This window comes from Glycine soja, chromosome 17 (assembly GCF_004193775.1).
Source record: "Glycine soja cultivar W05 chromosome 17, ASM419377v2, whole genome shotgun sequence".
NCBI classification, from domain to species: Eukaryota; Viridiplantae; Streptophyta; class Magnoliopsida; order Fabales; family Fabaceae; genus Glycine; species Glycine soja.
The window spans coordinates 10,445,743-10,472,458 of NC_041018.1; the positions used below are offsets into that span (position 1 = coordinate 10,445,743).

The 26,716-nt window shown below is 28.6% G+C and overlaps 2 protein-coding genes, 1 non-coding gene and 1 pseudogene across 3 annotated transcripts; 3 read left to right on the forward strand and 1 right to left on the reverse strand.

The window, feature by feature from the left end:
• Positions 1-2,008: 2,008 nt before the first annotated feature.
• Positions 2,009-7,424, forward strand: LOC114393785 (ubiquitin-like modifier-activating enzyme 5). Its single transcript, XM_028355227.1, has 13 exons — positions 2,009-2,260; positions 2,428-2,496; positions 2,602-2,715; positions 3,522-3,650; positions 3,941-4,009; positions 4,152-4,304; positions 4,399-4,518; positions 4,797-4,871; positions 5,141-5,215; positions 5,420-5,506; positions 5,649-5,764; positions 5,961-6,007; positions 7,166-7,424. The coding sequence occupies exons 1-13, from the start codon at positions 2,171-2,173 to the stop codon at positions 7,300-7,302; spliced, it is 1,281 nt and encodes a 426-aa protein (XP_028211028.1). The 5' UTR covers positions 2,009-2,170; the 3' UTR covers positions 7,303-7,424.
• A 985-nt stretch (positions 7,425-8,409) lies between these two features.
• On the reverse strand, positions 8,410-10,980 carry LOC114393562 (annotated as a pseudogene).
• A 4,364-nt stretch (positions 10,981-15,344) lies between these two features.
• Positions 15,345-15,425, forward strand: TRNAL-AAG. Its single transcript has one exon. It is a non-coding gene; the product is annotated as a tRNA-Leu (tRNA).
• Positions 15,426-23,468: 8,043 nt separating this feature from the next.
• On the forward strand, positions 23,469-24,293 carry LOC114393136 (zinc finger protein SHOOT GRAVITROPISM 5-like). Its single transcript, XM_028354399.1, has one exon. It carries the CDS (start codon positions 23,532-23,534, stop codon positions 23,994-23,996), a length of 465 nt encoding a protein of 154 aa, XP_028210200.1. The 5' UTR covers positions 23,469-23,531; the 3' UTR covers positions 23,997-24,293.
• The last annotated feature ends 2,423 nt before the right edge of the window (positions 24,294-26,716 follow it).

Here is a 26,716-nt window from a genome sequence, read left to right on the forward strand (position 1 = left end):
TAAATTCTAGACATTAATTTTACTTATATTTCGTATTTCAAATAAAATAAAATATTTAATGAATTAGTTAAATGAATTGATAATAAGCAAGAAATAAATCAAAAAAAAAATATTTACATTAATCACATTAGTTATATTTTATTTATATTCTTCTGTAAAAAAAAGAGTTTATCCATATTAAAACAAAGTATTTAAAAAATTAGTTAAGTAAAAAATGAAATAAAAAAATACATTACAAATCAAGATGATTATTTACACACCTAAAAATGATTTTTTATGTGATATAATTGATTATCCTAACCAACAATAAGTTATTTATGTAACTAGAAATTAAGACAATTCTCATATATATGACACAAATACAATTGATTAATTTATTTTCCTAATCGATTATTTTTTTCTTTGTTACAGTTTTCACAAATTTTGAAGCATTAAGTTATCAAAATCAAACTATATGACATCTACCCTTCATGCCTGAAACACACACATAAAGCAAACAAAAACTAACAGATTATAACTTGTGACTTCATCAAGAAGACACTCGTCAAAACTATCTAAACTAAAGATCACAGTAATATCATTCAGATTCATCTTGGTCATCATATTTTTTTTTTTTGAAGAAACGCAACATTTTAACCTTTAAAGAATTCATCTTTAATTTTCAATAATATTTACAACTTTATTTTTTGACAAGAAAATATTTATTAAATACTAAATTAATAAATAAACTTATTTAAAGAGAAATTCAATAAAAAAATCATAAACAAGTTAATGAGTCAACAGTCAAGTCAAAGTTCGAAAAAACGTAATCACGTCAATTTTAGGCTTTAAATTTAATTTTCTTAAATAAATGAATCAAATTTAAATAATATTTTTTTCAACTCAAACTTAAACTTAAATTCGGTCAAAGTGAACTTAATTACATTCTTAAACGACATGTATATAACTAAAAATATTATATAATACAATATATTATCAACTATTTATCTTTTGCATGAAAAAACTATGTATTAAAAATATAAAATTATTATTTTTGGATATAATTATAGTTTTTGCATTTCTCTGGATAAAAATAATTGATCCCGATGAATGGATCATTAAACGTTATATATATATATATATATATATATATATATATATATATATATATATATATATATATATCACGTTAGTGGTATTTTAATTTATCACGTTAATTTTATATAACTACAATTTATAATAAATAAATATTTTGAATATATAAATTACACTATAATTAAAATTTTGTAAATCATTTTTAACATATAAATTATATTTTAGATTTATGATAAAAAATTATTTTTAATTAATGATAATTTTTTTTAAAAAAAAGTAAGAAAATTTGAGATAATTTAAAGAGAAAATTCTTGACTAATAACTAAAAACTAATATAGTGTGTAAAATGCATAATATTTAATTAATTGAGACACTAAACTAATGCACGTCTAAGATTTAGTTTATATCTAAAACAAGTATCTATTTAATAAGAGCATTATATTTAATCTTTTTTGTGAGTAAAAGTTTTTTTTAGATTAATAGCAATTATACATTGCGAGCTAAATCGGTCTTTACCTAGTGCAAAAAATTAAGAGAATAGACAATGAAAAGAAGGATTAAAAAAATTATTGGACATATGGATTAGTTGGGGTAAAATTATTTCAACTCAAAGTGCTATACTTTAATTTAATTTATAATATAAAAATATATTTAAGATTTAATATTATTTATCTCTAAACATTTTGAATTTTAATTTTAGTCCTTAAACACAATTACACGTATATTTATGACTCATAAAAAAAGAAAAATGTTTGATTTGGTAAATCTTACAAGGGAGAAATCGTTAGTGCACTAAAGAAACACATCTAAAGGAAAAAATAATAAAAATAGTGAGAAATCTTCAATTTTAAACTCTGAATCCAGTAAAAAAATTATCTAAAATTTCTAACGCCCACGTAAGCTTCAATTTAGAACCTTTGCTGAGCCTAGTGGAGTGATCATGTGGACACAATAATAACTGCAGGCAGCTCTGACTTCGCTGCAAGCATCAAAACAAAACATTGCTTCAATTCAGCGTTTCTGCAAATTCCAATTTTCCAAAATAAAAAACAAAAACGGGCGTTTGAAAAAAAGCTGTTATTAATTCGGGAGCGATATGGAGGTCGTACTCAAAGAGTTGCACGCCGATCTTCAATCTCTGAGCCAATCGCTTCCCGATCCATCTCACCATGATCTGCTCCGCAAGGTTTTTCTTCCTTTACAATTCTCACTTCATATTCCGATCCCCTCAATGAAGCCGAAGATTCCGAGTTGCTTTGCTCACGAAAATTTCATTCGTTTATCTGATTCTGTCATGGTACATTATTAGATCGGATTAATATATATGATATTTTCGCTTTTGTGTTTTTGAAGATTCAATTGCGTGTTGAGGACCTTGCGAAGCTTGCAGAGGCTGCACCTGTTCGTCGCTCTAAAGTTGAGGTAATTGAATTGCCTATTTGTTTGGGACATTTTTGTAATGTATTTGATGAATTTCTAGTGTTATGTTTTTTTGATTTATTGCTCCTCTTATTACTGTGTTGCCAGGATATGAGTGCTGAGGTTGTAGATAGCAATCCTTATAGTCGGCTTATGGCACTTCAGAGAATGGGTATTGTGGACAACTATGAAAGAATACGCGATTTCTCCGTTGCCATAGTTGTCTGTATTAATCTCCTTTACCACTCTTTGTTGCTGTAGTATAATATTTGTGACATGCATGCTTTTTTTCTTTAAGTTATTTAAATATTTAATAATTATGTATTTGTATTACTAATGGCATGAATTAGTAAGTTTCAAGGACTGAAAGTCATGTTGAATTACACGAGGATGAAACATTACAAATCCCCCTTCACTTGGGATTCGTATTTTAGTTAAGAAGGTCTCTTATTAGTTCCTCTAGGAATCACCTTAACTTTGGGATACTACTTAGAGTGACATTTTCTAAACCAAGATAATAAGCTTGTTGGTGTATATTTGAATCCATTAGTACAATGTCTTTCCAATATGACAGAATTGATGGTGAAAACATTATTGATATGGAGGAGAACCTAATCTGAATTTGCTATTGGGACATATAATTAGAGTATCTTTAGCAATCTTGTTTGAGTATGTTTGGAAGTTATTCCATGTTGTATTTGTACTGAAAGGATTGTTAGGTGTGATATTCAATTAGAATCACTAGCTAGCTATACTTGGATATAAACTCCTTTAATCCACTTCTTACTCATTGAGAGAATAGTCGATTTATGCAAAGATTTTCTGTGGCCTTGCTGAATTTGTTTATTAAAAGGATAAGCCTTTTGGTCATGAACATAGACAATGGATGAAACATTTTTTAAAGGTTAAGCCAAATAGGCGATCCGCAATCCTGACTATTTTAAATTTATCTTAAAGTTCATCTCTATATTTTTCTTCTTTGTGCTGGTTGAAATTACTGATTTTTGTCAATTCTTGCACAATCACAGGGAGTAGGTGGTGTAGGAAGTGTTTCGGCTGAGATGCTAACTAGATGTGGTATAGGTAGACTTTTGTTGTATGATTATGACAAAGTGGAGCTAGCAAACATGAATAGGTTGTTCTTTCGTCCAGATCAGGTGAGTATCCAACTCTTCATTATCTTGTTTTGAATTTAATTTTTTGTGTGTTTATCCACACATAACGTCTTGAAACTGAAAGGACTAATCACATGAATATTTTTAACATAAATTCTCTTGGTTGACAGTAAAAATGTGAAAATTGATGCTAATAGCTAACTGTAAGAGTCAGAATTTCGTACAGACAAAGCTATATATTAAATTATAAAATTATATTTGGCATCCTAAAGTTTCAAGAACTTCCCTGTATCCATACCATAATTGCGTAATATAATGTTTTAGCTTTCCAGGTTGGCATGACAAAGACTGATGCAGCTGTACAGACTCTGTCAGACATAAACCCTGATGTTGTACTTGAGGCAAGTATTTTGCATTGTTTATACCCACAAGTTCTTTTCCTATATCTATGTGATTATAAATATGAATCTTTATAACCAATTTGTTGATTGGTAGTTAATACTCTTTCCCTGCTGATATATTTCCTTTTTCCTTTTGATTTAGAGCTATACACTGAATATCACCACCGTCACAGGTTTTGAAACCTTTATGTCGAGTTTGAAAAATAAGTCACTTCGCCCAAATAAACAAGGGAGTGGCGTGGATCTGGTTTTAAGTTGTGTGGATAATTATGAAGCAAGAATGGCTGTTAACCAGGTATATAATATAATTTCAATTAAAAAATTACTTTTATTCTTTTTTATTTTCTCTGGGAATTCTCATGTCTGACTGATTTCTGTAAGCACTGCAGGCTTGTAATGAATTGAGCCAAACATGGATGGAATCAGGTGTTTCTGAGGATGCTGTTTCTGGCCATATTCAATTACTTATTCCTGGAGAAACTGCCTGTTTTGCGTGTGCACCTCCTCTTGTATGGCTCTTTCTTATATGAATTTGTATGATTCACAATTGATGATAAATGGCCTTAAGGGATTAAACTTGATTGAACCTGGTGTTATACAAGATTTCTGAAGCTCAGCCATGTGATATAAATCACTGAGCTATTTAATCCCTAGATATAAAAATTTTGGACAAATCACTATGTCACTAATCTATTGATGTGTGTTATTATATCCACTTCACAGTAAATGTGAAATTTTTATGCAGTATGTACAACATGTGAAGCATACATTTATGTTATCCTTTTAGGTTGTTGCATCTGGGGTAGATGAACGTACGCTCAAGCGGGAAGGGGTTTGTGCTGCATCTTTACCCACCACTATGGTAAATGATGAGTCTCTATATTTTTCATTGGCTGCTTTTCTTCTTTGTAGTTTAGAATTCAAATACTTTGTGAAGTTACATTTTTTCTTTTCAGTATACTGAATCTTAGGGCTTTCAGACTTCAAATGTAAATTATATTTCTTTATAAACTTTCAATAAACATCTGACATTTTCTTATGGCTTATTTATTTTCTGTTCATTGTTTAGAATGTGCAGCACACTTTTAGTTTATCGTTATCTAACTTACAAAAGCTTATTTGATTTCCCAGGGGGTTGTTGCTGGCCTTCTAGTCCAAAACACTCTAAAATTATTGCTAGGCTTTGGACAAGTCTCCCCGTATTTGGTAAGTGCTGGATTGGTGCTTCCTTTGTTCTCCTTTCCTGAGTTGTTACAAATGGTTCATTATATTTTAAAAAACAAACAAACAAACTGTGTTTATACCTCAGAGGAATCTGATGAGGCTACTTCAATGAAAGACAGTCTCTGTTCTCGTAAAATACATTTACTGTATGCTTATGTCCTCAGATTTTGGTTTGTCTATCTATAGGGATATAATTCTCTTAAGGATTTTTTCCCAACTATGCAAATGAAGCCAAACCCTCAATGTTCAAATGTAGCTTGTTTGGAAAGACAGGTAAGTTGTTTATGTTTGAAAATTTTTAAAATAATGGCAGGAAAGTTGTTTACAAATTACAACCATGTCCTAGTTGCACAATTTTGATGTCATCAATAAATTCATTGTTCCTTCCAACTATGACATTATACATGTTATGCAGGAAGAGTACATGCTTGCAAAACCAGCAAGAGATGCTGCAGCCAAAGCAAAAATGGAAGCTGAAGCACCATCAACTGAGGAAGTGCCACTTCATGAAGAAAATGAATGGAATATAAGGTGTTTAATGATCTTGTTCTTGTTCATTTGCATGTGTGTGAGAGAAGATTCAAAACACTTATCAGTTGAAATAGATTTAATCCCTGATTTACTTGGTTGCAATCATTTATGCAAAGGACCAAATAGTATCAAACCTCGTTTCTTTCTTGAAATATTAGCCTTCACATTTAGTGATGCTCTTTTGCTTAATTTCCAGTGTTGTTGATGATATTGAGCTGGATAGTCCGGATACCAGAAGTTCAGGTATTATCTTAATTGTTGCAATCATTTATATTCTGAAAGTTTAAATTCATAAATCATAAGCTCGGAGAATTTATCCTTTCCTGTAAGTGAATTAAAGTGCTGAGTGTATTTCTATGGGGGTGTTATTATTATTAGACAATTCAAGAAGTAAAAAATGTTGGCACTTAAATTTGCACGGCCCCATTTTTTGTGGACTTGAGCAGCTTGGATAAAAAAAATTAACAAGTGTTTATAGTAGAAGAAAATAAAAATAAATTAAAAAGATAAAATGAATATAATTTCTCTCAATTTAAAATTATGCATCCCAACTTTTTCGAAAGTTAAATGAAAAGTTGAAGTACCTATGTTGATTTTAACTTGTGAAAGAATGATTCACTCTATTTGCATAATTCATTTTAGGTTTAATTACTGTTTTAGTCCCAGAATTTGGGGTGTGTGTCTTTTTTAGTCCCTGAAATTTAAAAATTTTATTCTCTAAATTTTGAAAATTGCTTTTTTAGTCCTGACATAATTAATTGACAATTTGTGATGGTTTTTAGCTATCTTACATTAATTTTTATTTTTTAACCACTTGAATTTACATTTAAAAACTACCACAAAGTGCTAAAAAAACCCGCTACAGTACTTAAAAACCATCACAAAATGTCAATTTATTATGTTAGAGATTAAAAAAACTATTTTTCAAAATCCAAGAACTAAAAAAAGAATTTTTAAATTCCAGGAACTAAAAAAAACACACCCCCAAATTCAGAGATTAAAACAGTAGTTAAACCTTCATTTTATTTTTAAGTACTTATTGAAAAGCTTAATCAAACTGGACCTAAGATACATTTGCTGGTTTCCTAGTTAGTTGGAGCACAGGGGAAATTCTTCTCTTGGCTTTGGGAGATTTTCTTTCTCATCCAGCTTTTTCTTGGAAATGTTTTCACACAAAAATGCTGCTTTCTTGTTGCACCTTTACTGCAAAAGCAAAAATTTCTATCCCCTTAGAACATTTTGGTTCCTCTAAAGTAAGGGTAAATTGCTGTTGACAATATTAATTAGGAAATTGGGAAATCCTATACATTTTCTATCTGAAGGGGTTCAAGATCTGTTTTTATTTCCTTAGCTCATTGTCAATTAATATTTATATTAACCTTTTTCCAAAATCTATTTCAGATGTTCTGCCGGAAGGTCTCACACATGAACTTCCTACTGCTGACGAGTTTCATAAGGCAACTCTTGACGCTCCATTAGTTGACAATGACGACCTTGAAGATCTTCGTAGGCAACTTGAAGCCATTAATTCTGCATAGTGTCAGCAAAGTTTTTGTTTTTATTTTTATTTTTAGAAAAAAAAACTTTTGAAATTTCAAAGTTCAAACTGTCATCATTGTTCAAGTAAGCCAGTTCAACTTAGCATCAGTTTGTTTTAAAATTGAGGAAAACTAATTTCAAATTATTGACCATAATTACAGTCTATCTAAATTAATTTCAATCATAAAATTATATTAATCGTACTTTTTCTTAAAAATATAAAAAATATATATTTTTTAATCAAAACCAAAGGCTTAAAAAATTTCGTTTGAATCATGTCAACCTTTTCAGAAAGTGGTTCTTACATGTATTGAAGCACAGGAGTTGCTCAGTTCATCATACTTCCTATATCAAACCAAATCGGCATATTGATGAAGCATTAGATTTTCTATTCAATGATAACAGTGAATAAAAATAAAGATTTTCGCTAAAGCTTAACAACACAACTATGTTATTCTCAACAACAACAAAAATACAAAGATATGACTTTTTACGAACTTTATTGATAGAGCTGAATTTACGTTTTTTTACCGAAGCTTGAATAGCTCTCTGCACCTTTCATCTTGTGATGTTCTGGATTGCAGCCGCGATATCTGCAATTGGAACGACCATAAAAGAGCCAAATTTGTCTATCACCATCGGGGAAATGTGATATATCAACATAGTAGGGCATAAGGCCAAGTAAACCGTATCTTGAGGACCCATTCTAACTTTTTTTTTCGTTCATAGGAATCTAAGATAATTTTAAAAAATTTACAATAACCCATACTCTTTTTTAATCAACTTAGCTAAACTCTCTTGACAAAGATCCATTCTAACTACAATTGTGAGGTTAATTTGCACTATTATTCTAGAGACTATAGACGGGGTTTAATTCTACTTTGCAGCATGAGTGCACAAAGCGATAATGAAGGGCCAAAATGTGTTCGATAGGGAAGGGCCACAAAACTCTCATCATTGTTGCTTATATGTTTGCCGAGAAACACAAGATAAATGAACTCTTATTCAAAATCTATAGAGCTATTTTCCAGTAACTCTGAAGATAATGACTGTGATAAGCACCTTTCTATGGAACAGAATTTAAGGGAAAGAGTTACTGGAAATAATAAAGGCAAGAATCTCAACGTTTAACATTTCCAACAAGAGTGTCCGTAAGGAGTGGACTCACTCGCACAAGGTTACATAAACAATTAAACATACGGAAAATCTACCTTGGCTCGTCCATGAAGTGTATTTATAGTATCCTACACACAAGGCATAAATAACAACTGCACCTACACCTATAAAACTGTCTTTTACTAATGCTGAACATGCTCATGTTCTACTTAGTAGTGGTGTGGTTACTGTTGACTTGGTCAAAACCTTCTAACTCTGTCTTCTTTTCATGTTTCTTTCTCCTGAAATAAGTTTGTAGGGGAGGTATTGTATCATATTACAAAGTGAAAATTTAAGCCAAGCTTCAAAATCTAGTGCTCCTCAAACTTCAGATGAATTTCATTCATCATTGGTTGATGTTTCCTGAACTGCATATAAGGAATTCTTCACATTAAAGTTATGTGCATTATATATTCTACAGATTGGTTAGAGATATTAAACACAAATATAAGGAACTAATAAATACAGAAGTTAATTATATTGAATCAGTATCGATAGGTATCCCTAAGCCAATTGAACTGTGACAATAATTTATTTACATCCAAAAGTTTATGAAGATGTTACCTTTACACCAGCCAATGACAGTAGCTTGTGAGAGGCAACATATGCAATATCTGAATTTTTTTAGTCTCTTCTCCACAAAATAAATTACTTCAGAAACTCCTGACTGCAAGAAAGAATAGCAAGATAAAGATGCCCACAATATATACTGGTAGTGCACCAAAGCTTCTACCAAATTTGTAAATCAGTCCTGTTTTGAATATGATTATCAGCTAATACAAAAATCATAAATTATGGCAATTTTTATCAACTTAACACTAAAAAGCAGTTATTCACATTACAACCTAAGTTTCCCCCCTCATAAGGCAGCCTACTGTAGTATTGAGCATAATGACAATGTAACAGTTGTAAATGATACCAATTCAGCATACATAACAGACCTCACAGGAGAAGGAACTAAGACAGATGAAGCAATTTATCAACTATATTTAATTCACAGAGTAAGGAAGGCAGGTGCTAGTGTACTACTCTCATAAAAGTTATATGATGCTTTGTTAAGAAAATGCAGATCTCATCTGCAAAATGGTTCATCAAAACATATACTTGAAGCAGAACAAGGTTACCAACCTGGATTATGATCTTAGCACATTCATTGCAGGGAAACATGGTCACATATAGCCGCTGCATTGATTGGACAATATAAAAAAAAAAAAGAGACAAGTGGAATCTCTTAGTATCAGGTGGTTAAAAATAATACTGTTTGTTTATAACTTAAAAGGAATCTTTAAGAAATTTCTTTTTTATATTTTTACTGGTGTGGGTAGTGACATGCTCAGTGTGTGTGTCAATATATAGTCCAAATGGAAATTACAAAAGGAAAATGATAAATAAACCATAAGTCAGTATTTTCAATTAAGTAAGACATTTGAACGATATGGTAACTGGAGAGTGCAGTGGAACTAACTTGTCCAGCAGCAGAGGCATGATTAGTGTTGAGAATAGCATTAACTTCTGCATGACAAACATAACAAAAGTAGACCAACAAAAAAAAAAAACCGTCAACAAGATTGCATCTAATGAAAAAATACAATAACTTGAGCAAGGACATTATTAAGGCACACAGAAGATTCAATGCAAAACAGAATCTCTCTTTAAAACAAACCTATGATTAAGGTTTCAATCAACAAAAGTGAATGGACAAAAGACACAACACTTACGGGTACTTTGTCTTCAAAGGATTCCCAGTCCTGGATTTCTGAAACACGAAGAGATTTCTGAATGAGAGTGTTTAATAAATACTCCAAAAAACAAAAAACTTGTTCTCTTAAATACCAACCTGTGCCCAGGGTAGCTTGTCATCAGAACAACCTCTTGGAAACCCATTATAACCAATTCCTGACGGAAGAAAAAGCAAAGTAACAAATCTGCTTTTCACAGAAAAATAAAGTGAATAATGGATATGATAATTTAATGAACTTACCAAGAATTACACCATCTTGACTCACCAAACAAGCCCCAACCTGGAATATTAGCAACACCAAATGTCAAACTTTTAATTAAAACCAATCCAAGCAAGCAAACCAAATTCCAAAAGCAATGGCATTTACAAGAATGAAATACCGAGGAGTCTAGCTTACTTGGTTGAACGTATGTTAGTATTGTAAAACCCTAGGTATCATGTTAAATTCTTATGGATAATTTTTTTTACAAGAATGAAATAAATATTATTATTACCTGGTCTTTGGACCTCTCAGCTGACAAAAATGCAATTGCCATAAAATAGTCATCCCACGATATGTATCTGTAAAAATTATAAAATTTAAATCAAGACAACAACAAAAAAAGTCCCATTTATCCATTTTTCGCACCACGAGAACTGAAATTTACCCTTTGCGTTTGGAGGAGTCGACAGGGTCGCGGGGAGAGGAAACGGTGCCGTTTAGCGAGGATTTGGCGTGCGGTTGGGAACGGTAGAAGAAGCGAAAACCGATTGCGGAAACCAAGGCGCCAATCACAGTTGTTCATGGAGAAACTATGAACACCAACGCGATTGGATTTGGGGCAAGTTGCAGGTTCGGGGTTCAAATTGTCAACTACAATGTCTCAGATGAAAAATAAAATAAATGCAAGAGTTGGAAGCGGGAAATTTTGCGACAGAATTTGGTTTATTTATTACATTCTAGTACTACATGTTAGAAAGAAAGGAAATTTTCGTGTTCAATAAGTTTAGATGATTTGGGTGTTAGAAATTAATTAATTAGGATTAGAGTAGCTTAAAATTTTAATGTTAAATTATTCATTTTGATTCGTATAGTTTACTATTCTTATATTTAGTTTACTATTCTTATATTTTTTTATATTTTAATTCTATTTTAATCCTTATCATCAAAATATGAGTAATATTATTAATTATAATTAATTATAAAAATATTACCAATAATTAATAACTAATTTTTCATAAGATAATTTGTAATAAAAAAATAATTGATAATTTATAACTAATTATTTTTATATTTTTTGTACTAAGGACTAAAAAGTAATTAAAATATAAATCATAAGGATTAAAAATAACACTTTTAAATTATAGAAACTAAAAGGATAATTAAAATGTAAATTATAGGAACTAAAAAAGACACTTTCAAACTAATAGAGACTAAAAATGTAAGAATCATAAAATTATAGAGACCAAATGAGTAATTTAACCAAATTTTAAAAAAAAGTATTTATATATTATTCAATAATAATATTTTTATATTATCAATAAAAAAAATAAACATTGTGATTGGATATGAATTTAATTTTTATTAGTTGAAGCAAGCTTTGCTAGCATGAGTTTTTTTTATTGGGTGGAAACTTTGTTAGCATATGTTAGAAATGATTTAATTACATGTTAGTTATTGTATATTTTTTTACAATTTATATCATCTATTGTGTAATTACATTATGTTACAAGAGGCTAATTTAATTTTTGATGCACTTAAATTCAATTTTAAATAGTATAAGCTTTTTTTTTTCTTTAGAAGAAGATTCGTTGGCCCTGTGTATTGTGTTAAATGGGAAACTCTATCTTAAATGGCCTGTTTGGAGCGGCGTTCAAAAATCATGTTATAGTGGATTGGCGTCAAAATCATAATGCAATACTAAGCATGTATTTATGTCATATTCCCCAACATTTTAGTTACTTTTAACTTTTTTTAATTAGTTAAAAAATCCATTTAACTCTTCTATAATTAAATTTTTTAAAATAATTTTTTAAGGTTCTTAAAATATTACTTTAAATAATATTTTTTTTAAAATGTTAGTTTCTATTTACTATTTTTTTATTTTTAATATATTTATCAAATTTCTTGCTTATCTTTTTTAAATAAATCATTATTTTAATTTTTTTAGTCATTTTATATTTTTCAATTACTTCAACAACTAATTTTATTAAATATTTATAATTTAATAAGTTAAGTTTTCAACTTTCAATTAACTAGAAGCTAAAAAAATTAATTTAGTAAAGTATAAATGTTTAGTAAAATTAACTGTCAAAATAATTGAAAAGTGTAAAATGATAAAAAAAAATTAAATCATAATTTATTTTTAAAAAATAATAAAGAAAATAAAAAAAATATATTAAGGATAAAAATAAAAAAATATAAAAAACTAGAAATTAGCGTTCACGTAGAATTAAAAATTATTAAAAAAACTATTGAAAAAACTTATTTATCAAATAATCAAATAATTTTTTTAACTAATAAAAAAACTAAAAACTAACTAAAATATTTTGTAATATTTTTTTAAATAAATCATTATTTTAATTTTTTAGTCATTTTATATTTTTCAATTACTTCAACAACTAATTTTATTAAATACTTATAATTTAATAGTTAACTTTTCAACTTAACTAGAAGCTAAAAAATTAGTCTATTAAAGTATAAATGTTTAGTAAAATTACCTGTCGAAATAACTGAAAAGTGTAAAATGATAGAAAAAAATTAAATCATAATTTATTTTTAAAAAATAATAAGGAAAATAAAAAATATATTGAGGATAAAAATAAAATAAAATATAAAAAATTAGAAGTTAACGTTTTAAAAATTATTTAAAAAAAACTATTGAAAAAACTTATTTATCAAATAATCCAATAATTTTTTTAACTAATAAAAAAACTAAAAACTAACTAAAATATTTTGTAATATTTTTTTAACCAAGAAGTTCTCAACATAGTATTAGATTCATTCTCTTTAGTTAATATCTTAAGTTTAACTATTATAAATAAAAATACATAGTATTAGATTCATTCTCTCTAGTTAATATCTTAAGTTTAACTATTATAAATAAAAATACATGGTTGCAAGGTAGGACAACCATACTTTTTCGTGAGTCATTTACCACCTCACTCTATTAGGATTCTATATTACATTGGATTTATTTTCGTAACATGGTATTCTATTTATTGATGCTCACTCTATGCATCTCAGGGATGCATATCTAGTCACAAGAGATATAATTCATTGGCGATACACATCACCTATTCAGGAAAAAAAAAAAAGCAATGATGGGAGGTATCCCACAACGTGTGCCTGTGTCCTTTTCTTACTAACAAAAAAAAGTTATAAATTTGAAAAAGAAAACACATAACACCAATTCATTATTATTTAAAAACTACAACCAGCAGAACCATGGCCGATTTAATTTACCAAGCTATATCTTCTTTAGTCTTTACAAACTTTATTGAGAGGCTTTTTTCTCTACTTTTCCGATTATTAAAAGATTTCACTAGATTTGAACATCAACTGGTTATGTTTTCCATTGAAAATGACACTAAAAAAGTAAATTAGAAAATACTATATCATCCATTTTTAAAATTAAAAACATATAACACACAACAAACAAACTCCGAACTTTGTGACCTAATCATAATACAAGTAAGAGATGCAAATCATGCCGGCTCCCGAAAGCAACTTGTACAAGTGAGCATAGAGTATGGACAATGATGGCAAAATATAATTGATTGAACTTTTTTTAAGTATGAAAACTACAAACTATTTAATCATCAATTATAGGGCACCATAAAGGCAAAGAGGCCAACAAGTTCAAGATATGATAGTGCCAATAGGACAAGGAAATATTACTTTGGGAAAGGTTTTACAAAGGGTTGGGTGGACATGATGCATGATATATTGATGCATGTGAAAGTTTGGAAGGTTTCGAGGTTGGATATATGCATATGCAATCTAGCTCCATTATCAGCTTTGGGAGCCTAAACCGCATAAGCACCATTTGAGGGAGTGATGGAGGGCACTTTAGCACAATGATTCATTTATCATGGCCTCCAACTAAGCCTTGTGTAACATATTGGTTTCTTGGGACCCAATTTCGTGAACCCCAAAGTCCTTTATGTTCAAGCAGATTGTTTAGGTGCCATTTGCCAGATGTAGCATAAGAGTGTCCTTAATATGGTTTTCAACTTTTCACAAGGAACGGATGGGGAAAAGATCGCATTGTACCTCTTCTTTTTGTTTCTTTGTATGAAACTTTCCTATTCCCTTTGTCTGCGTTCCCAAGAAGTAACAACTTGTGACTCAATATGAATATTAACGAACAATGTAAAAATACCCTTTATTAGTTATAAATAAATAAAACTGTATATACATTTTTTTTTACTCCTAACATTAGTATCCAATATCCACTAAATTAGTTGATCATCTTTAATAATATTTTTTCTCTCAATTAGATTTTTTTTTCATCCAAAAATTCAAACTTAATAAACGGCATATGCATAGTTTGATAAACTTTACCACAATGATTAAATTTTTTTTATCACATTTTGGTTAGTTAATAAAATATGTATGTGCCGTATCTAAACTTTTATATATACATACAAATTAATTGGGTGTGAAATAAAAGTCCTAATTACCTTCTAGGAATACAAAACAAAATAACAAAATAGCTTTTAGGCAATTTTTTCTGAGGGAAAAAATGCAATAAAAAACATTTACGTATAGTTAAAATTAGTTATAGCAAATTAATTATTTGAGGTGTGGGTTTGACTTAGTGTGTTGATGAATCCAAATTATCTATTCTGATATTGTTTTAATTTAACTAGTCTTTTTAAGTTTGAATATATAGTTTTATTAAATATTTATGGAACCAATCTTAAAGATGTGTTTAGTTAAAAGGAGAAGAGAAAAATAAAAAAGAAATTGTATGTAATCTATGTGGGATCCACACTTCATACGGTTTATTTAACTAAAAAAAATCTTTTATTATTATCTTCTAAACCAAACATGCTTTTGCTGTGATCATACAACCAAAACGCTTACGCGTTCGTGACTTAAAGGTTTAGAATTCATCTTTGTTATTATATTTTGAAAAATTAGAAAAGTTATATCAGCTAGTTGAGATGGCCGAGTTGGTCTAAGGCGCCAGATTAAGGTTCTGGTCCGAAAGGGCGTGGGTTCAAATCCCACTCTCAACAAATCAATTTTTTTTAATCCATTTACAAAAGCTTCCAACCTTTTCGTGTGGACATAAAAGCTTTTTGCAACTTTTTTTTTTTTTTTGAGAGAAGCTTTTTGCAACTTCTTAGTGAAGCAGTGATTGCAATTTAAATTGACTCTACATCTAAAATGTAACTTTACTTTTACTTCTGCTTCTATTTCAGTAAATACTAAATGCAAAACAGTTGTACCTTATTCTTCTTCATCATACATATTATTTTTCCTAAACCAAGCATCATATATTCCTTATCTTATATTATTATACTTAACGAAGCTAAATATAGTGTATTTAGCACGGGGCAAGCACACACAAAAAAAAAAAAAATTGTTGTATAACTAAACAAAACAGACAACATACGAATATAACCAATACTTTTTCTTCCATTTTAACTAAATAAAACAGTAGCACAATTTGTTCTTCAAACTTCATAATCAAGATTGCATCTCACTATATGAAACATAGATTTAATTTAATTTAATATGCAATTATAATTGGAAGTTTACATTTTTTATCTAATGCAAGTTCATATTTTAATATTTTAATGATAATTATATTAATTATTTATATCTATTAGCTACATTTTAAGTAATCTAATTAATCAGTAAAAAAAAGTAATCTAATTAAGTGAGTCCACATGTTTTATTAAAATACTATAAAAATGTTATATTTACTTAATGAGTGAGTATCTTTATTGATTTACTTTGCGTAATGAGAATTATTTTAGTGTTGTTTGGAAATAAGAAATCTTGTTGGTCTCTAATAAACTAAGTGTCACAATATTTTTTTTCTTTTTCTCCATTTGAATAGTTACAAAAGGTTTTAGTGAGGAATAAAGATATTTTAATAGAGGAAGAATCACAAGGCCATTACTCATGTTGATGTTTGATTGCCGTAAAAATTTCACAATAATTATAAAAAATATATAGATCAAGAATCAACTGTCAATCTAGGTATTTATTCTAATCTTAAGTATGTTATAAATCTTGGTACCTTTGGTATGTTTTCTAGTTGTAATTTTTGGCTTCCACACAGAAAAAATAAATAGAGAAAGAATACATACTAAACATGGATTAAATTTTCAACAATTACATTTTAGTTTTGATCCAGTAATTTTTTAAAAGTTTACTCATTTTTTATTTAAAAAATTATTCGTATGTATTAAATTAGATTCTTTTAATTTGTATACATTATTAATGTTAAAAAATTACATTTTCAATTAATTAAAAATTACATTAGATATATTTTTTTAGAATAATTGTTATAAAAATTAATAATTTTATCCAACCCATCAATTCATATAAAATGGTATAAAAATATTTACATTGTCAGTACCCACTAATTAGATTCAAATTATAATTAGTTATCACTAGAGAAATTAAATATATATATTTTTATTTTAAATGTGTGACGGTGTTATTTATGACATTTTTCCTTTCAAAATTTATATTTAATTTTTTAAAAATTAATTGTGTACATTTTCTTATAATTTCAAATATCACTTCTTTTAAGTTTTGACTACATTCTTTAATTGCACGCTTATTTTCTTGAAGAAATATATAAAGCTATAATTTATACATTTTTTGAAAAACACAAAACAAATGTTACTTATTAATATACTTTATCTTTTTATTGCATTAATATACTTAATCTAAATAAATAAATAAATAAATAAATATTAGCATACGTAATTGCTAACATACTATGCCTAGAAATAATTTATTATTACACGAAAACAATCATATTTTTTTATCAAGTCAAACAATCATATTAAAACTTTTTTTATAGGAATCATATTAAACGTTATCAACATAATAATAATTCAAAAACTTGATGATACTTGTTAAAACAGTCCAGAAAATTTCAAGTCATATGTTCCTTCTCTTTAAATCTTTCTAATATTTAATAGGAGATTAAAAAAGGTAAAATTTTGATTCTCACATGTTTTCTCTCTTTTAAATCTTTAATTAATCGAAACAAGAGATTATTATAGAGTTTCTCTATCTTCTCTTTCTCTCTCTTTTCTCTCCACACAACTAAAGTACTAAACACTGTGTTACATATATTGCCTTTTATTTTTAAAATAATTTGATTTTAATTTGACTACAAATTATACAACTTTTATTGGCTAGGTTTTTTCTCAATTAAGTTACATTACCTTTTTCTCTCCCTCATCTCATGCTTAACTAGCCCACACAGATTTGACCACTATTCTGCATGCATGTACCTTGTTTACATGTTGCCATTAGGGAAAAAAAAGAAGAAGAAGAAGATCGTGGTGGATTTCCCACCCACATGATGCTTAGATATAGAAAATGAAGAAGACGAATAAATAAATAAAACGTAGGGTCTCTACCCCACAGATGAAGGGTCGTAAGTGTGAGAGTCAGCGAAGCACAATGATCAATCATGTTTAGCCCCTCTCTATATTTAGGCCATTTGCCACTCTCCCACGTGCCAACCTGCCCAAAGCGTGGGCGTGGGTTGCTGAATGCTTATGTAGAAAGTGCCTTTCCCTTTTAGCTCCTCACCCCAACCCTACCATAAAGCTATATAATTTCATGCCACCAAAATAAAAATTTACATATTATAGTACAATAAAACTCGATCGATGGGGGAAAAATATATTAATTTAAACATGAAAAATAGTTTTTTTTTTCATTTTCTAACATAATATACTTCATATAATAACTATAACAATAATAATATTTTGTAATTGTGATGATTTTGTTAAATGTTTACTGCTTGAATTTTAAGAAGGAAAAAATATTTTATGAAATGTTGATTTAGTTATTTTATAAAATATTTACTGAAAAAACAATTAACAAAGTCCACAATATTCGATGTCTTAAAGTATACTTTATATTGCTCCTCTCCGAAAAATAAATCACTTGCTCAAACATTTCGAACTTTCATTCAGCTGATCATCACCTGAAAGCAGAGGACCAAGTTTATATTTTCAATAACTTCTAAAATATTAATTTTAATATGTTAATTAAAAAGGTAAATAATGAATAATAACTCTAGCTAACTAATTAGTATTAAATCTACATAAATTGAACCAATAAAAAGGATTTAGTTAAAAATGCATAAGTAATTATAAATTTTTATATATTTGTATTCAATTCCAATGAATTTAAAAATCAAATCGCCAAGTGATTATATTGGTTGTGATTGAAGCAAACTATAACTCAAAACACCCAAGTATTTTTTTTTAGTGTTTTAGCTTGAAAGTTTCAGTCTTAAATATGTTGTTGTATTAAATATTTTAAAAAATTGTTATCTTTAATACTCTAGTCTGACTCAAACAATATTATTTATCGAGTGATACCAATGTTCATAAAAGGAAAAAAAAAAAACTATAACTCAACCTGAGATTTATCTAGAATGTCAGGAATTAGAATTTTGGAATCATCACTTTAGAAGGAACTTTATCAATGGCCGAAGAGTTAAATTCACAGCTATGTTTGTGGAGATACCTAGCCAATGATGGAAAAATTCCTAAATGCACTAGATGAATGTAAGGCTGAACGCTTAAAAATTAATAAGGTCATGGGAAAAAAAAATTCCTCTTAATAAATATTAAATAAATATGATTACATAAAAAAAATAATAAATTAAAAAATGAAATGAATGCAAAACTTTCGTATCATATCACAACGGAGAAATCTATTTCGTAAGATATGATGTACTAAACTTCTCACACGATAATAATCAAATAATGCAGAAAAAATGTATAGATATTTACTATAAAAATCATCTTATACTTATAATTTAGTAATATTGGATTAGTGTTCATTAATATATTGCCCATTAACCAAGTGATTCGAAATAAATCATGTTAAAAAAAATGCTATAATTTCAATAAAGATTAATGACTACTTCTAACTGTAAATATTTGATATGACTTTATACTAATAGAGTGAAATATTATACTAATAATTAAGGATGAATCTAAAAAAAATAATTGAAAGATGGAAAAATAAATAAACTTTGACCTTAAAAATACAAATACAATTAATACATGATCATGTTTAGAAACTCTGAGGTCTTAAAGATAAATTTATATTTAAAATTAAATTTAATATAAGTTATCGATTTTTGTTTTATTTTTTGATCATCTATTAAATTATTGACCAAAGTTTTAACATTAAATATTTCTAACATTTCACTATTAATATATAAAATGATAATTTGATTCAATCTATCTTTTAACATAAACAATTAATATAAAATAAGACTTGAGTAACTTTAATTTTAAAAATCCGCTTTCAATAATAACAATAAGACTAAAATACAATTTTACTCTGTTATATTTTTTATTAAATTCTTCTATCCTTTATCTTTTAAATTTTTTAATTCAGCCCTTTATATTTTTAAATTGATTCAAAAAAGTTATTAAATAATGATCATTTTTCACTTTTGGAAACATAGTTTTGAATCTTTTTTAATTAATCTCATACGTAAAATTTATTTCATTATATTCACTCAGATGAAAACTATGAGACCTAATTACCTTTCAAACAAAAAAAAGGGTCATAAATATGATAGAAATCAAGTGAAAAATAAGTCTCGCAAGAAAAAAAAAATATATTAGATTTTTTATTTTATCAATTGTTTATTGAATTTTATTTTTACATGGTTTTTATTATGTTTATGACTTTTTTTTTCAAACATTAAATAGGTTTTATAATTTTTATGTAGATAAATCTAATGAGATAAATGTTACATCTCAAATCAATAAAAAAAAATATTCAAAACTGTATCCCAAAAATAAAAATAATCATTATTTTGAATTTGAAAAGACCATTTTGGTTGACTTTAAAAAATAAATTATCAAATGAACTTTTAAAAAATAAAAGACTAAATTAAATATAATACAAAACATAAAAAAACTAAAAATATACTTTAGCCTATTAATAATTATAAGTATTGTTGTAATATTCTATAAGTAATGCGTATTTGAATAATAATATAATAATATTTTAATACTTTTAGTGAGATATTTTTTTATATTTATTGCAATACATTTATTTTAAAAAATAAATCAATACCCTCAATATTATAGTACTTACTAAAACTTAAAAATATTTTTAAAATTAATATAATATTTTTTAATAAATAATTATCCAAAATTTTCAATTGTTTAATTAAAACTACACAGTCTTGCTAATAAAACATCAACATAATTGAAATTGATAACAATTTAAATTAAGTATAAATTTTTTTGTAGCCTTAATTAAATGATTCAGGACCTACTACTTTGATGGTCTTACAGTTATCACAACCAAATATAAATGTGCAACATACAAGACACAAATATATACGACATTTACACAATAATATTTTAGAATCATACAAGCCACAACATATCTTTTTTTGAATGTAAGTGACTTAAGTTATTTATGAAATATTTCATTTTGAATGTTCATTCAAGTTAATTTATTTGTTTAAACAATGACCAATCATCATTTTTTCACTTATGGATGCTCATAATTGAATTTATTTGATATAATAAAAAAGCTCATGGAAAAAATAAAAAATTTAACAAAACTGGATAATTATTTTAAAATAAATATATTTTTTTGGTTTAATTTTCAATTTTTATTTACAATACTGAGAGAAACCAAACTGGTACTATTAGTTACACATTTAATACAGTTTACGTACTTGTAAAATAATAAATTTTATCCTATTGTTTTTATTAAACTTTGTTATGTTTTGCAAAGTAAATGCACTTATATAGAAGACAATGAAAATGAATATTTAAAACCTTAAGTATCATCTTTAAGACTTGTCTATTATTATTAAGTCAATTAATTCTTAGTTATTTAAAGAATAAAAAAAATGGTGTTAGATTAAAATACAATCAAAAAAATTAAGATGGAGAAAAGTAAAATGAAGAAATATTCCAAAGAACAATTTCCTACAAGCAACAATTCAGTGTGAAAACCTGAGGTATCAAGTTTCATCTATGCAATCATTGACATGTTAACCAAATCAACTTATAATTTGATTTCTTCTTAAATACCAATCACTTATTCCAAAACTAGTAGCATCCAATGATTATGCAATAATTTTAATATTTCCCCCCTAAATTATTATCTTTTAATGATCATGCAAGACAATAATTAAGAAAAACATAAAACAACCTAATAAATTGTTTAATTAAATAAATGATTGAAAATATAAAAAATCATGATTATGATTTATCCATATCTTACAAACTTTTTAACTAACGGTAAATACCCATTTTAGTTTGCCAAAGTATTTGAAGAAATCAAGTTGAGGATCAAACTAAGATAAAAGCAAGTAATTAATTTGGATAAAATTCAAATATGAGAAAGTGATTTTTTTTTTATCTTTATGCTCCACGAAAGTGAATTAACTTAAGATATTTTTTTCTTTTAAGATAGAAATTAAAGATATATCTAATTGAATTAATCCACACTTTTGTGGTAGCTTTATTAAATTTAAAACTACATTTTGGGTTTTAATTCCTAAGTTCCCTCCCAACAATTAGGTTCCAACATGAACTTGTATTATAGGTGGTTAAAAAAACAATGAACGAAATTGTATTATAGTATAGTGGTATTAAGGTAAGAGTTTTCATTTTTCACTTCTCCACCAGCGCGCACGTGCGATCGTAATTATTACACACCCACATTCATATACTCCATGTTCATCTCAGTCTCCTGTAAAAAGAAAAAGTGAATATTAATTAAAATATTAAGAAAAATAAAATAAAATAAAAAAGATAGCACCAGCTTTTCACCATCTGCATTCTCAAACTCACGAGGTCCCTCTCATCCCAATAACGTGATCCGTTATTTTCCCTCCCTTTCCTCAATCTCATAACGGATTTTCCCACCCTTCGAAACCCGCATCCCCACCTCCTACCTAAATTACTCTTTTGTCCTCATCCATTTTTTATTCTTACTACTATTTACGGTACAAAAGAGACAGACACAACATAACAAAGTCAAAGAAATCAGGTTAATTATTGGGTGTAAATGTTTGTGTACTTCCCTCTCTTTTTTCACGTGCGATAAGATTATATAAAATCAATTGTTTACTCCTTCATCAACTTTTTTTTTTTTTTTACTTAAAACGTTCTAAATTACCATCAATCAAAAAATTTTTTGCCATAGTTAAAACTAAATCAAAATATTTGAAAAATACAATTTAGCCTAGTACAATTAAAAAACAACTTACACAAATATAAACAAATAATCAATTAAGAGCGTCAAAATTAAAACAATGCTACTGCATCTACATATTTCAACCCAAATTCCATATAACCCAATTATCAAACTCATAAGTTTTATATCATTAACTGCAAAATAACAATTTCCTTGATTTTTAAATTAAAAAACATAATACCTTAAATTTAACTAGTCCCTTAATAAATACAGACAAATAATTCTTATATCAAATATTGATAGAATATTAGTTATGTTAACCGTCTGCCTGTCTGCTAACTTGTTACAAATATTTTTTTTTTCTTCATAAACTACAACAACATTTTATTAGCATTGAACACATAAGTTAACTAGTTTAATATTGTTTCAATTTGAATAATAATTTTAAGTTTGAGTCTCAAATACAAAATTGTATTAAATATTTAGAAAAAAATATTTCATTGGTTACAATAATTTTAATAGGTTTAAACATAATTACCTCCTATGAAAATACTCGTGGTATCTAAAAATGTTAAAAATATTTTAAATTTTCTTATATGACATAAAAGTCAGACATAAATTATAACTAATAAATATTTAACTCTTTTATACGTTGGTGATAGCCTGATAGGGTTAAACTTTTAACTTGTAAACCATTTTTATTGTGTCTGGAAATATTAATATTTAGTTATTGTCTGATAGTAGTAATAATTTTGGTTCGTACTAGAAAGAAAAATTAACAAATATTCAATATTAACAAGGGTAAAGTGGTAATTTAATGCCGTGAAGTTGTTTATATATAGCTTCCGCTACGGGGATTCAGTTGTAACTCCCTCTTTCGTTACACTACTACTGCTACCCGATCAAAACAGTTTTTCTTCTCCTTCTTCTTCTTCTCTCCTTCAATGGAAGACGAAATCAACAGAGAACTCGACCTTCTCCCATCCTCGCGCTCCGAATCCTCCCTCCTCCGCCTCCGCTCGGCGGTCTCCTCCTCCTCCACCACAGACTGCGGCGGCGGCGGAGGCGGAGGCGCCACCCCCTCTCTCGACCTGCAGCTCTCCATCAGCGTGAGGCCGCCCGCGGCCGTGCTCATGTGCGACGGCGTGGACGCGCTCAAGTGGCAGGCCGCGGAGCAAATCCGCCTCGCTGCGATGGAGAAAGCCTACGCGGAGCGGGTGAGGGAGCTCACCCGCCGCGAGATGGAGATGGCGCAGTCGGAGTTCGCACGTGCGCGCCAAATGTGGGAGCGTGCGAGAGAAGAGGTTGAGCGCGCCGAGAGGATCAAGGAACGAGCCACCAGAAAGGTAGATTCCACGTGCATGGAGATCACTTGCCATTCCTGTAGGCAAAGGTTCAGGCCCGCTTAAATGAAAATTTGATCCACAAAAAAAACAATTCACATTTCTCTGTTCCCGTTTTTTTTTTTTTTTCTTTCTGTTTTCTAACCAACCAACTCGACCAAGCAGAATAACACCCCTCTTAATTAACCCTTTTTGCTTCATCACAAATTATTTAGTTTAGTTACAGTTAGTTAATTAGCACCGTACGTGTGTGTCTCTCAGTGTGTAAATGTTTTAATTTAATTTCCTTCTATGCTTTGTTATATGTTTGGCGATGAACAGACAGCACAATTAATTAATACTTACGTACCCGAGTGAGGTCCCGTGAGAGCGAATGGAAGAGTTAATAATACCTAATCAATTCAGTTTCTTTTAAATTATTTCTGCAAATCTGTTTCTGTTTACCTTTTTGAGTTAAAAGGATAAATCAGAGTCCAGAAATTGAACAAGTGTGGTCGAAACTAGTGCCGGAACTGTAGTTTTCAACTTTTTCGTAACGTGTTAGTTACATTATTGCATATCTGCCGATAATTGAATGCAGAAAATTAACAAAGGACGATCTTCGCCCCAAAATCGTTAGATGGCTGTCTATTCGATCTATCTTATTCATATGCGCTATGGTACAGTACTATTGTATTGGTAAAATTAATATTTAAGCTAGCATAGATATATATATATATATATATATATATATATATATATATATATATGTTAATGTTAGTTTGGGTGTGGTTTAATTGATTAGGGTGGTTATGTAATGTAATGTAACGGTATGTTTTATATACAGTAGTGAGACTGATCGTGAATAACGGAATGATGATAAACTTGGTGAGACAAGACCCCAAGTTGAGAACTTCGATGACGATAGAACAAATGAATCGGAACAAAAAGCATAGTAGCACCAATCACCACAAAGACGAGATATATAGCTGTATCCACTTGTATTCAACTTCTTAACTTTTGCACAATATCGCAGACACCGAACACCCACTATCCCTGTCCATTTTGGATCGGATTACTGACTAAAAGCATCAATCAGAACAGTGAACAGTAGTGCTCCTTTTCGAAGATGTTGCAAGACTGGAATTAGCTTGATATGTCGGCAACCCCCCCTTTTTTTCTCTGTACGAAAATAAAAAAGGTTTACATTAAGGAAAGTAATTAAGCAAAGAAAGACTACTAATTTTGGTCGATGAAAAAATCATATATATTCTTATCTACCAATCCTGAGATTCAATATTAGAGTTCCAACTTTGTAAGAGTCAATTTTCGTAGTTTGTGATTGTCAAGCAACCCTCTAAGTAATATATCACTCAGATACGTACAGTGAAAAGGGTCAACACAAGGGAGTGACACAATAATACAGTAGCCACTTTGATTCTATTATGAACTGAAAAAGTATCCAGTGGGGGCAAATCATAGACTTTGCGAAAAGTACGTTTGAGAAACGTTAGGGAAGGCATGGAGTCACAATCCTGATAAGTCAAATTTGTATGTAGTCCTCGATTTATTTCCATATGATTTTATTATATTATATTGAGTAATAATCTAGATATTATGGGCTGATGAATTGGCTTACTAACTACTAGTGGTCTTTTGTTACCAACTATTGCACGACATGCTTCAAAAGTAAGTTACTACCTCGGTGTCCTTTTGATAAAACAACAATATCGGTATTTGCACATTATTAATTTTTAGTCTATTATTTAATTTATATATATTTTTAAATAATAAAAAAGAAACATATATTTTAATAATTTGTATTAATTATTTTTCAAATAAGAAAGTGCAAATAAAGAATGATGCGAAAAAATTTATGTACAAAGAATAAATAAATGGGACTTATAATAATTACAACGTTTGTTTGTTCAGCTTCTTTCTGGAAGTTGGATCTAACAAAATGGCTCATCTTCTGCTCTAGGGTACTGAAAATCAGCTTTCTTTTTAATGCCACTGTTCTGAACATCGTAGAATGAGTGTCATCCATAAGTTATTATCATCAAAAATCAGATATTTGTTTGCAGCTACTTGGCGCAACAGTTTCAATTATTTTATATTTCTATAGAAAATTCAAACTTATCAGAAAATGATGGATATATAATCAAAACGGTTTTCTCAAACAAAATAATTATAGTCTCTCCTTGTCCATGAGGAAAACTTGGGTCCTTCTAGGTTCCTTTTTAAATTTGGAGGGGGGGGGGGGGGGGGGGGGGGGGCGGGGGCGGGGGCAAAAACTTCAATATCAATCACAGAAAACACAATAATAATGCTTAATTTGTGAATCCAAAGTTAGATAAAACTTTCATCACCTAGCCTTGGTCATGAATCATGATAAAACGGTACTCCGACATATGTCCAGCTGAATCACAGTTACATTGTCTTATATATTTTATTTGGTTACAATCATAGAAATGCTAGAACAATCAATCAATTTCGTTCAGAAAGTCGATAGCACGATAAAGATGTAGGACATGTTTGCCGATCCATCAAACTAGTCATCATGACAAAACCTTAACATTTGTCTTTTCAGGTTGTCCTCATATAATTGTCAAGCGATACTGTTTTGCTTGGATTGTGGAGAATCATATGTGTATATATACGATGCTTACACATGCATGAACCATCACATATATATAGAGAGAAGATATCTTCTTTTAATATTTCATTGTTAATATCTGGGACAGGCAAATCTTCATCGAAATTGCAGGGATATGCAGTGTATAGTACACTACACCCGTACTTATGAT